The 13,434-nt window shown below is 48.0% G+C and overlaps 1 protein-coding gene across 2 annotated transcripts in view; it reads right to left on the bottom strand.

The window, feature by feature from the left end:
* The window catches only part of EDA (ectodysplasin A), a 71,144-nt gene that overhangs the window by 13,425 nt on the left and 44,285 nt on the right, over positions 1 to 13,434 (bottom strand). For both annotated transcript variants that reach the window (XM_086619801.1, XM_086619803.1), the window contains one exon: positions 13,068 to 13,173. In XM_086619801.1, coding sequence (XP_086475927.1) covers positions 13,068 to 13,173 — 106 coding nt within the window. The remainder of the gene's footprint in view (positions 1 to 13,067; positions 13,174 to 13,434) is intronic.

The raw sequence follows: 13,434 nt of genomic DNA, 5'->3' as shown, positions 1-13,434 counted from the left end.
CAAAACAGATGGTGATGCAACTCGAGGATATTACATATGACATGTTTTCTCTTATAAAGATTAATGGAGTTTACTTTTTCCCCTTCTGATTTTTCTTTCTGCACGCTACACACGGCTATGATTTACTATAAATACAAAAATATCGGAAACTTCCTTAGGACATATGCTGATACACATAGTATATTAAAAAACCCCCAGCCTTCACTTATTAGTTGTGTGTGTGGATTAACAAGAAATAGTTTAAATTCCTGCAAAACAGTTCAAACCGGTTTATCGACGGGAACAGATCTTTGTAGTTATGTTTATTTTATATAAAACCTACAAAAGGTCGACCATCATAGAAATCAGTCCAACAAAGGACGAGTACCTAGGAAGGCTGCTGAACTTTCTAAAATTCTCAGTTGCCAAGAGCAGAACAAAGTCAGCAAGTGCCACCACCATATTCTAGCAGCGTCCCCATTCAATTCAGAACAAAGACATCTCCTGATGTCTTCAAGGTATTCAACCAGTTTCGGAAAGGTGCTCTGCAGTGACCACCGTGTCCTCTACAAGCCGTGCCAAGCCATTTTCAGCATTCACCTGCCCCTTTTCTATTTTCCTAGCACTAAATTACTGTAGTGTATCATCAGCCTTCTTACCTAAGCACGGCTCTGCTTTGGGGGAGGTGTAAGTCCAGGTATCACAACTGAGCCATCTCCAACTGCCGTCACCACTCTGCTCCCGAGAGATGAGAAGATGGAAGCACTGAGAAGTTATCCTCATCCCAGGTTACAAACAGAATCAGAGACAAAATCTTGATGATTAATGAGATCTTAGTGTCCTCCAGAAACACCACATCACTTCTCACTCATTCACCAAATAAGCATGAGGTGACCCGAAATCACAAAGTCTACAGGCGACTTTCAGGACGAACATCTAATTTTGAAGATGCAAACAGAAGCAGGGAGCTCTGTGTGACTTACCTAATACACACACTTTCAAAACTGTATTGTCTTTGTGCACTAAAAAAAAAAAAATAATAAAAACTACATCTTTTCCTTTGAAGTATGAGCTTCTGGCTGTAGATGGAAGAAGAATATTAGATTTAATGATCACTGTTCTCAACAGCTATGGAAATTTGTGTAAAGTATTTTCCCGAACCCTGCTAACCATCTGGTTTAACAAAGAGACCACTTGCTAAATCTCAGACAAAGCTCTGAACGTGGCCCAAATGCGCCAGTAACTTCTGGAGAATAGATAGCTAACAGAGTTTGAAATGGGATCCTGGACATTGGTTGGGATACCATTATTGATGGGGAAGAAACAGAAGCTGAGCACGACAACCGGGCTCTGCAGCACAGCGGAGGAGCGTGCCAGGACTCAAGTCCTGCTAACTGTTCAACCCAGCAATGCTGGATGCTTCCATCTCTCAGACAGCTCTGACCACCAAGTGCCCTCCAGCTGTTAGGTTTCCACCTTGCCAGGAAGGAAGTTCTCTACCACTTGGGGCTTCCTAAAAAAAGAGGGGCAAAGCAGCTACTAAAACGTTACCATTCCTGACTCACGTCTGAGAATTAACCAGTGTTGTCAGCTTCCACAGATGTTAAGACCAGAAGGAACCGTTATGATGATCCAGCATTGCAGAAGTCCTAAGCTCCCGTTAATCCCTCTAATTGACCAATACTAAAGGTGGAGGGGGAGGAAAGAAAAGCTCAAGTTTCCAGTGAGATTTCAAGTGATGAGGAATCTACTACCTCCTTTGATGTAAGTTGTCCCAACGAATAGGATTAAAATCTCCACTTTAGTCAAACCTCCCAAACTCAGTTGTTTCATTTATGGAACTGGTGTAACGACATTTACTTCGTTCACGTGGGCAGAAGATACGTAAGGCTTTGCAAATATTTTTAAGCGTGGTGTTATTAATGCCAGACTACGGTGGGGCTGGGGAGAGAAGGATGTTAGCTCCCAAACACATGCTTCATCTAGAACACGTGGTTTGGGGGAGGTTTGGAACCAATATGCTTCCAACATTTTCAGGAAATTTGGTCTACCCAGATGAAAGCTTCTTGGACCCTACTGAAATATCAGTCAGTGACACAAGTACTGAAATGAGACAAATTTTTGCCCTTCCCTGATAAAGAAAGTGCTTCTTCACCAATTCCAGAGAAAAAGGCAACAGATCTTGAAGAGCAGCTTTGGTATTATTACTCCAGAATATATAGAAAATATGGTAAATTACAGATCTAGGAAAAATATCCCAGAAGTAAAACGCATCGTGCACTACCCAAAACTTCTGGCATGCCTTGCCAGAGTGTTTTTTTAGGGGGTGGGATGAGGAAGGGAGGTCTTCTGCTAAGCATGGAGGAAAGATGCTGCCCGCAGTTACAGGCAGAACGGTGAATCCGAGTGAGGGATGTGATGTCCCCGGTACGAGGTTAGTGCTAATTTCAATAAATCAGAATATACTGAATGCATCATGTAAGGGGATGGGGAGCTCATTGGACAAAGTGGGGGAAGGATGAAACTGCTGCTTGATGTATTTGTGTGTAATGCAGAGCCCAAGGACATTCAGTTTTTCCTCTGTCACCATTGTTGCTCCTCTCTCTGCTTTTGTTTCCATTTGTTTTAAACTCTTCAAAACTCATGTCTGAACACAGTCACCCTTAATCATCTTTTTCTGGTTACCTCTTAAATTGAGATGCTCCATGACTGCATCCCATAAAACGGCGTTCCCTCCTTGTCCTTCGTCTAACGGCATCTTCCTTCCCCAGCAGCCCCGAGAGCCACGCCGGGAGGACATTCCAGCTCCTGCACCACCTTCCCTGCCCTCAGACTCTGCACGCAGTAGAAACACAAGCTCTAAATTTCAAGCATCTTTGCTTACTGGTAGCCCTGTCACATTCTGGAGTTATAGGCTGCTAAGTCCCCAAGACTGGCTCAGAGCCGATTTGTAGCTGACACTTCTTCTGATACCCCACCCCTGCGCTGAATTAAACTGCCCAACGCTCAAAGCCAGTCTCCTCCAGCCTGAGAGATCAAGGAGAGTTTGCAGCTCATCTCGTCCTCTTTTGAGGCACTCCCTTGGCTACATCCACTTTTTGAGGCTATTCTTCTTCTTCAAGGACTTTTCCCATGTCTCCATATGTCTCCAGGGCAAGCATCTCGCACTGAGGTCTCCCCCGACACATCTGGGACACCACGCTGCTTGGCCAGAGGGTGTGAGAAGAGCTTGTGCATCAACACCAAAGGCTGAAAATCATTTCTCTTGTGGCCAGTTAGGTACAAGAGCGACTTTCTGCTGCCTCCCTGCTCTTCTCCTCTGAGCAATCCGCCAAAGGACAAGCCTACATCCATGTGTCATCCAGATGATCAGATGCTGCTCCAGGAGCTCCATGGATCAGTAGCCTGCTCCCTCCCTATTCCTCTGATCCCATCCACCAGACCTCAGTTCAAGCTCAACGGTCTAAAAACAAATGGAGAGAAGTCACAGCTCATCCCTGCCCCATCTCTCGAGTCCCTGGAGTGACGCTAGATTCCGGAGAGCCACAATCTCTCTTCCTTAGACAGCTTCAGGCGAGGCAAGATCTCATCACGGAACAGAGTTTTTCTGTTGTTGCCAAAGGTTTTTTTTTTTTTTCCTCCTCCAATACTCAGAGAGATTTTTACTTGGTTTGACGATTAAAAACCAGGACTTTTCACATGAGCGAATAACTTGGTCAAGTTCATAAGGAATGGAAGGACAGTTAAATGCAAAAATACAGAGATACTGGCCAACAGCAACCGCGGGTTGCGATGTGCTTTATACTCATCTTTAATCATATTAAAGGGGAAAAAAGTCTTTAGCTACTGCAGTTCAGGATGACCAGAACAGAAGTGTGAGCAAAAGAGACAGACCTAAAAGACCATTAGTCAACAACCCGTTCCACCGGTTCAGGTGAAGGTACTTTGTCAAGCACCCACCTCTACCCCAGCTGGAGAGTGGGAGGGAGCAGGATGGGGGTGATTCCTGCTGTCACACATCGACCAGGTTTTTCCACCTCAGAAAGGATGGTGTGCCTCGTAGGTCATCAGCTGCTGTTTTTGAAGGGACTTGTGCTGGAGCACGTAGACACCCACCAGCCCTGCGTATCTCTCGAGGGCTTTTTGGCACGAGGAACAGCGCGGGTGCGGGGTCGTGGAAGAACCAGGCTGGAACAGCAATGTCCTTTGGAAGTCTGTCACCTCCGTCATGGTGCTGGTCCCACTTTGGGGGAGAAGGCTGGATCCAGTCACCTCCTGAGGCCCCCTCCACCCTACCTTACTCTGTCCATCCCTCGATACGACAAAGAACGACCCGCTGATTTATTTCCTCAGTCCCATTCAGATCCACTTTGGGCTCGGTGGCAAGTACCAGGACAGCCTCCTGATACCACGAAGGCTTTTAAAAAATACAAGCACATCCAGCCTCCACTGAGTAGGTGCAGGCGCACCACAGCGCGAATGCGTTCACGAACAAAGGCAAAACCCTGCTCCCAATTAACTACAGAGCCACTGTTGCTGGCAAAATAATATCACGCTGCCTTCTCAGAAACACAAAAACCCAATCAAACATAAATCTCCACCCTTCTTAACTCTGCTCCCACATCATCAGTCCCAGCCAAGTTCCTGGGGTTCACACCAGAACCTGTGGCCGTTATAGCTCATCTTCCGCACTCTCACTGGCTATGGAAGAAGAATACGATGTGCCTTTTGTTTTCCTTCAGGCATTTAGGTTGGATTCCAAACGCTGGCTCTTTACAGCGGAGCTGACAAACACCATCACTATTTCTAATTCGAGTATCTCAAGGCTTTTTTTGGCTTGCTGGCTGGGCTCACGGGGCTGATTTTCTATACGCCACTGCACCCCATTGCTTACTTTATCAATACCACATATTTGAATTCAACAATTTAAAGCGTAGTATTACAGCTGTGTTTTTATTTTGTTTGTTTTATTCGGTTGTTGCTTAACACAAAACATTCTGACATTTTAAGTCATATCCCACTAAGATAAACAACTAACATATGTCATGAATTCCAGTAGAAACGATTCCCAAGTGGTGCTGCAGCAAGGTTTTAACCGAGCGTACGAAAGGCTCTCTGAAATGGTTTGCTGGATGTTTTAAACGCACCCTTCCCACCACAGCTCTCCATCAGGGATCGAGGGCAGGTGGGAGGAAATCTCTTCGACTACCTCATCTCTGCAGAACTTGACATGTTTTTCTTCCTCCCATGCGTAATTCTGCGTTAACTGGATCAAACCCTCTGCAGCTGTCTGTAACCTGACGGTTTAATTACACGGCACAGCACGGGGTCCATACCCAGAGACAGATCTGTGTGCACACACGAGTACTTGTATGGCTGTGAACCTGAAAAGGGGTCTGGAGGAAACCCAAGAGAGAGCCCACCACTCTCTGGGAAGCCAAAGTCAGGTCCCTGCAGCAGTCCCGACACAGTGAAGCATTGCCTGGCTCTGCCAACTCTTGAGTTTATCCTTTCACAGTATTTCCAACAGATTAATGGGCTTCACCAAATCCCGCTCGCATTAACAACATGAGTAACGAATCCAACAATGTTGCTATACATCATGGCCAACAAAGCCCTAATGAAAACATGCAACCACCATGCCTCATTCACAACTTTTTCCCCAAAGAGTTTCCCAGCGGTGCTCTTCTTTGGCTTTGTGCAGCAATACTTTTCTTATGGCTAATGTATCTGGTCTACTATAACTGAGAGGATTTTTGATGAGTGCCCAGACAGGCCACAACTGAAGACAACTTCACGATTCCCACCACCAGCGCAGCAGCTCCGGGTTTGGCTATTCAGTCCCGCCCTGGTGCCCACAGACAGAAAAATCAGTTTATTCAGCCCAAGATCTGCAGAAGGCAGACACTCCGCCGTCGCTGCCGCAGGACCCTGAGCCCAGACTGCCACATCTGGCCATTCGGAAAGGTGTACGTGCTCCAGCTCAGCACCAGTTCCCCAACTTTTGTGCTAGAGCCAACCTGGAACCAGGTGGACTTAGAAAACGTGCTAAGCAAAGTTGTGTCTGCCTGCAAAACACAGCGTGGATGTGGCCAGAGAGCCAGCAGTTTCTTCAAAGAAATCAAAGCTCAGCTGCAAATATTTCAGCACGACAGACAATGGAGCCTCTCATACTGTGGGAAAGAAAGCACCAGCTACGAGTTGAGTTCAGCGTTTCCAACGCTTGGCGCATGGCATCCATAGTTCAGATGCACACATAGTTCAGATGCAATCGCATTCCTGCCCGGCTAGAACATCTGTTCTCCTCTCATTAGTCCTGGCTGTGTTTTGTAACAGAAGAAACTATCTGAGATTCATGAACTTCAGTATTTGACCCGAGGCACTACGAAAAGCCCCGCTTTTCAGAAGTGGAATTCATACGGAATCACCAGTCACTTCTAATAACGCTGGTCCCTGCTTAACGTGCAGTTGTAAAAAAAGCTTAAAAGTCTAGTTCAAGTTTCAGCAAAGGCTGCTGAAGCACACACCGTAGGCTCAGCACTAAGGATCCATCAGGACAACTCTGAAATCCACCCAAAAGTGGAATCACTGCAAGCATCTGAAAGATTCTGACCGCAGAATTCCTTCTCAAGCCTTCTGAATACCCTCTGCAACTCCCAACCTTTCAGTGGTCATCCTCTTCTCCGAACCAGACAGGAGGTACTGGGGGCTACAAACCAAACCTACCCCAGCAGCTCTGCGGATGGAACGAATCAACAGCACTTAATCACAGCTTTATAAATATTAAGAATAACAAACTAGGGTGTTTTTTTTTGGAACAATTCAGATCACAACTGTAAGGGCTGGTGAAGAAGACAGGAGGCAAATGGAGGTCACGTATGGATCAGAACGTGTTGAGCATTACACTTCAAACCCTGTGACCTGGAACAATTCCTCTTCATGGCCACCAAACTGGGTCGTACCTCTCCCAGCAAGTTAAATGCTTTAAATATTCAACATCCAACTGAGATAGCAACAGAGTTCCAGGAAGAATCCCGGACTCCATCAGTTTTCAGACCCTGGTTCCTTCTGGCTGGCTGATGATGCAGAGCATCCTCATGAAAATATCACCCTCAGCACATGTGGTGGGAATGAACCTCACCACTCAGGCTCTCAGCATCACACGCTTTCCAGGTACAGAAAGTGACTCCAACATCTTTAAGCTGAAATCGCACATTGGCTCAAGTCTAGATGTCAACACCTCTGCTTTCCCAACACGCCCAGGCTATGTGGAGCTTCTCTCCAATTACGTCTTGCTTGGGTATCCACCACATCATGCTGCTGGGTGACAAACACCTGCCTATGATTTCTAAAGACGGGCTTCAGCACAGGTTAATGGATACTGCAGCAAATTTGACCTTAAAGTAATTGCAGTATTAAAAAAAGTAATGAAGCCAGAGTAGTTTGAACCAAGGGTGCGCTGACAATGTTTCAGCTGTCTAAAAATGTATTCTCTTAAAGTTAGACCTAGAGCAAGAAGATCCTCTTTAAACATCGTCTTCACTTTGGCTTTCACATGTTTCCAGAAATGACACGGTACTAATCTGCCCCTGCTGTAACCAAGCTGGAACCAGGACCTGAACATCATTCTGCATTTTTAGCCAGTTGCTAAGTTTCTCTGGGTCTGCCTCAGTGGAAACACTGCTTAGAAACGAGCACGGACACCAGACCATGGTCTGCAAGAAGTTACCTCTACATTTATCACTTTATCTTCATGGCTGAAAAGTGCCCGAGGGGTAAGACTGATGCAGACACCTGCCTTGTTATCGTAAGCAGAGGTGTCATGTGTAGGTAAGGATCTGTAAATGAGCTGCAGTCTTAATTTTCCCATTACAAGGGAACTGACACAAGTACTGACAGCCACAGCAAAGGGACAGAGATTGTCCACAAAGACTCAACCATCATCTTAATAATTCCCCCCCTCCTCCCACTTTGGGGGAAATCACAGAGAAATTCTGGGGGAAATCAGTAAGCTCAAGCACTTTGCGGTGAGTCTTTCTTTTGGGACCGTCCCCTGCGCTCCGGTATCCAGGAAACGCTCTGTATTTACTGCGTGCTCATCGCCATGGTTTCGCAGCACAATACGGCTCTATCGCCCTTCACGCATCTGCGTTTCTGGGAATGCCTGGGCTTTGGGGAATTGCACGCGGCCGACACAAAGGCACCGATTGTTCTGGAGGCAGAGGGACGAACCTGCCCTTTCCAGAGGAGAGGAAGCCGGCAGGAAAAGTCTCTATTGTGATCTGGATATTAAAAAAAAAAAAAAAAAATAAATCCTATTGCATCGTCAGCGCTGCCAGGTCAGGGAGGGGGACAGCCAAGACATGGCACCTGTGGCTGCCCGGGGGGACAGAGGGAGCCGGGCACCCCTGGCCAGGCTCTGGCACCAGTTATCTGCTAAACCATCCTAAAACCATCCTAAAACCATCCTAAAACCATCCTAAAACCACCAAGCAAATACTAACAGGGTGAAACACGGGACTCGCGTAGCTGGTGCATCACTTCCAAAGCTCCAGGTAGAAGCAGGGACCGAGAGGAGCTTCTGCTCTCCCAGAATTTAATTTTCATTTCAACGAAAGCCATTTGCAGCGCTGAAACCCAGGAATTCTCATCAAGGACTTTCCTCGGCAGTAAGGACTGCCAAAGTAGTAGGAACCAAATTGTTGTCAGCTTAAGGACAGCCATCTGCTCAGCCTCTTCCCAGCTGCCATGCTCCAAATCAAAGAACGGGTAACAATCACTCGTGTTTCTCACCAAGCTCAATACGAAAAAATCTAGGAAGGAAAAAAAAAAAACCAAAACAAAACCCAAACCCAAACCAAAAAGCAAAAACCAAACAAACCAGGAAAGCAGCACGGCAGGGATCTAACTGGGAACAGAGATGAAAGTAGGAGGAAAAGAAACTAGGTTGGTTGTTTGCTTTTTTTTTTTTTCAAAACAATGTTTTTTTAAAGAGTCCTTTTGACATCTGCTTTGTAAATGCTCTGTCATTATTTATAACCTCAAGAGCACGGAATTGTCTCTGTAGTTACAACCATGCTACTCCCATATCTTGGCTTCGTTAGCAAAGAGCCAGCAGCATTTTTACTGGTGCTCTGGGAATACAGATCTAACATTTCATACACAGTTTATTTAAAAGTGGACTAATTTAACATTCTTGATGGTTCCTTTTAGCACAACTGTTGCTAATTACCAGCTCCGGAATGGATTTGTTAATCTGGGAGCAACAGCAGTTCCACAGCAGCATAAATACACCGAGAGAAAAAGGAAGGAGGGGAAAAAGGGAAAAATAAAAGGGAGACGTTGGAGAGGGTCAAGTTTTAGTGAACTAAAGCAAATTAAGTGACAGGTGGAGTCGGGAACACAGAGTAGATGGAACGTCGTAAACCAGAGCTGTAAAAGGAAGAATCCCGGTCCTCGAGAAGTCGGAAAAAAATAGTGGTGGTTTCTAAAGCTGTGCAAACGTTGGGTTTGGTGGTGCAGACAGGAACCTGGCCTGAAGGATGATCCGTGCTCCTGGGGACCGGGCCAGGCGCCAGCCTCCCGTTCGTGCCCTGTGCCCGCGGCAGGGCGAGCCGGGCAGAGCGGGGCTGGCGGGACGGCGAGCGGAGCGGGGAGCCGGGCAGGGACCCGTCCCAGGACACGACCTCGGCTCCTTTAATTGGCTCCAGGGCAGCGTGCGTGGAGGGACACAAACCAAAATTAAGCAAACACGATCGTAAAACATGACAAGCGGGTGGGAGGACTGAAGCCGGAGTCCTCCAAGGAGGAGCTCTTGAAATCCCGGAGTCATGTTTGGAAGTCACAAGATCCAACCGATAGCTTTGCACTATTGCACACAATTTTTCTCTTTTTTTTTTTTTTGTTTCAGCAAGCAACAAAGAGGGACCAAAGCAGCTTCGCTGCCTGTGGCCTCCCATGCCTCATCCCCGTGGCTCCGCGCTGCGGGCACGGCCACGGCCATCCTCATCCCCCGGCCCTGCAAGTCCAGCTCTGACCTGTCTCGAAACCACCTTTTTCACAGCAAAAGACTTGAAAGCAAACTTTCCTAAAAGAAAAAAAAAACAAAACACTTTTAGGAACCGTGTTATCTTTGACACTTATAAATCATCAAAGCCGCCCCGTTGTTGGTAACAAGATGAGCAGGACTCAGGCAGCCGTGGAAGGGGCCTGAGCAGCCTCCCTCCAACCACGGCTTCCACGCCTGGATCACTTTGGTCTTTCACGGCATGTGTGAAAGGACTTGAAAGTTCATAAAATTAATTCCAGACAAATATTAGCGAGGCCTCAAGTGGAAAGCACATCTCCTTCCTTCTGGGAATTTATAGTTCATCCACTTTTATCTTCTGGAGGCTCTTTGGAGATCAAAGATTTGATCAACTTTCCCTTTGCAACACTCACGCAGAACGGCGTTATCAATACCGTGACACAGTTTTATTTATAATTTTTTTTAATGATTCACTGCCCTTCTGTAAAAAGCAAGATTCCTTCACGTAGGTCTAAACCAAACGGCACGAGCTACACAAGCGAGCTGTGCTGTTTGGTTATTGATTTTACAGTTGTTACAAGGTCAGCCCCCCCCGGCTCAGCTTACACTTGTTAAATGCTGCTCTGCCCAGTAAAACTGGGATGGCCAAACACGAGGTCACTGCTTGCCAGCATGACCCAAGTGTCCTGCTATCGTCACTGGGAAAATGACCTGTCGCCCAGGCAATTTTCCCCATCCCCATCACCCTGTGGGGTCAAACCCCCTAATTTACAAAAAGCTGATACAGCCAGTGGAAGTGTGTTACGTTTCTGGAGCGACTCGACTCCGATGCGTTCAGGGAACACAGAGGAAATCTGGGAAAGAACCGCAAGTTATAGAAGTACGATGCATCTTCACCTGGGCACAAGGGTGATGAGAAAGGCCCTCGTTAGTCCATCGACCTTCAGCAACTGGTTCTGATGGTGCAGCACATCTGGCGACGGAGCGGCAGCCCAACGGATCGGGCTAATTCCACCAAACATCTTTCCTGCAGCTCTCCCCGTGCTCCGCTCGCGCACACGGGAAACTCGCTACTTCCACGAGCGACTTGCAAAGACAGTGGAAAGGATTTCAAGGAGTCGGTGGAAAAGGACTTGGATCCTGCCTGAGCCATCGGAGCATCAGAGCGACGCCGGCTCGAGAGATGCGGGACGACGTTTTGCTGGAATCGCTCAGGGAGTCTGCACCAAATGCATCCCACTTGTCAGCATGGCGGGGAGCAGGAATCCGGGGAGTTTCACGAAGCTCTTGCTTGGAGCAGAGCCACAGGGAAACGCTCTTCCACTGGGAAACTGCGGAGGCTTCAGGGGAGATGGGAAACTCATGGAGCCAGGGAGCTGGAGAGGAAAACTACCGATAGCCAAGAGGTTTATAAGGCGGTCAGGGCTGGGGCTTAGCAGGCACCAAGCCACACACGGACCACTACTTGGTTATTTCTTTCCCTGGCATCCAGTCTCCCTCTCTCCGTACAAAAACGGACCCGTGCGTTCCTACGGTAGGAAGGTGTGGGAGCTGGGAGCGGGAGGCAGCCCTGGAAATCAAAGCCCTGGAAAAGACAGCCCTGGGAATCAAATCCCTCATACTGGAACGAGGCAGGACTCACGGTGAAGTTAGTTTGAATTACTTTGGTATTTATTACTTCAGTTCTCAACAAGTGCTGAGAGTGGTTTTGGTGCAATGAAGGTGTCGCAGGACTCAGCCTACGTTATGCTCTACCTGAGGATTTTGGTGCTGTTCTCAGAACAAAAAAGATGACGTTACACGACCTCAAGCACACAACAGAATTTTGGCAGGGTTCATTTTCCATTTCAAAGCGCCCTTCAGACATCCAGGGGCTTCAGAGGACACCTGCCACGCGCAGAGCCAGCCGCTCGGCACGCAGAGCTCAGCTCCTGGAGAGCCCCGGGAATCACCGCCGTGCCCGAGGGGTCGCACGCCACCAGCCACCCGAGCGACGCGCTCCTCGTCACCGGCCTCCCCGTCCCTTCCGTACGGTGCTCTCGGCTGCCGTGACCCCGCGGCGCCAGCAGCTTCAAAACGTCAGCAAACCAAGCTTCCCACTGCTCCACACCTTCGCAGCCACCAGGAACAGCCTCCTGCCCGCAGGTTAAAGACCAAAACACTTTAAGTGAAACCCCTATCAGACAGTATCGAGCTGTAATATTGACCACTCGCGCAACGGACACGTACAACGGATCATGGAATGTCCCATCCCATCACGGAGCGGGTGGTGGGACCGTCCACGTAGGCACGTTGTCTGACACCAAGTCCAAAACCAACCAGAAGGTCTGGAACAAGAGACCAGCTACAAGAGAAGGGCTTTGCACCTAGGTGTAGCAGAGCAGGACGCGTGGAGGACGATGCTCTCGCCAAGGGATGGTGATGGCAAAAGGAAGCAGCAGCTGCCGCCCCGCGGACCAAGAGGACGGATGGCACTGCTGCATCGGGGAGGTCTTGGGCTGCCACCCAGCGCCAGGGCCACCGAGGAAGCGCCGATGACACTGGAGTTTGTGTCACACATCCTCATTTTTAAATTCATCCAATCACAGATAAATCATTTTGATTTTTTTTGGCACCTTTCTGCTTTTTCAATACAAGCTCCGTACATCTCTGACTTCCCTTCACGCGGCCTGTGAACCCACCAGAGACCCTCTGCTGTTGACCATTCTGTGATGCACATGTTCAAGCTACTCGGTGATTTTAAGCAGAGACAGGACAACAAATACAGGTATTCAAGAACAAATGACAGCCTTAAACGAGCGCAGAGCCTCACTAGGAGAGAAGAAGAGCCGAGGACGAGCCTACTAAGCAGCAGCAATTTGCACAGAATCACTAGACCTACAGTTGCAGAAATCAGAACTACTGGAACTCATCATCTGGAAGGCAATCAAAATCAGACAGAAACCATTATAAACCACAGATGTTGATTTTTTTTTTTTTTTTTTTCTGTATATAACCATGATCTGGAAAAAAAGCCAGCAAAGACGAGCAGCGCAGCGGCGAGGAACAACGCGGGACTCACCGTCTGGCCCTTCGCTGCCTTTACTCCTTTTATTTCGACGGACGCGTCTACCTTCTTCTCCAACGTGCAGCTTTTCTTCAGGGTGAAAGAAGTTCAGCAAGGCCAGCTGGAAGAAGGAGGACAAGTTTAAGCATCTCTGGCAAGGACAGCTTAGCTGAGCAGAGATATCGGAGCTGGAATGCCAAACTCTTTCCATCAGGGATAGCTCTGCTGAGCACGGGGGTAGATGCGGGGTGGCTGCTCATGGATGCCCAGCTCACCCCAAGGGGAACTGCGAGGAGCTGTGGCTCTTTGGAAACGGCTAGGGACTTGGGAAAACTCAACCTGAAGGGTTTGGGCAGGGAGGAGCATCCCCCGGTGCACAGGG

This window comes from Tauraco erythrolophus, chromosome 13 (assembly GCF_009769465.1).
Source record: "Tauraco erythrolophus isolate bTauEry1 chromosome 13, bTauEry1.pri, whole genome shotgun sequence".
Lineage (NCBI taxonomy): Eukaryota > Metazoa > Chordata > Aves > Musophagiformes > Musophagidae > Tauraco > Tauraco erythrolophus.
This window is presented reverse-complemented; position numbering and strand designations above follow the sequence as displayed.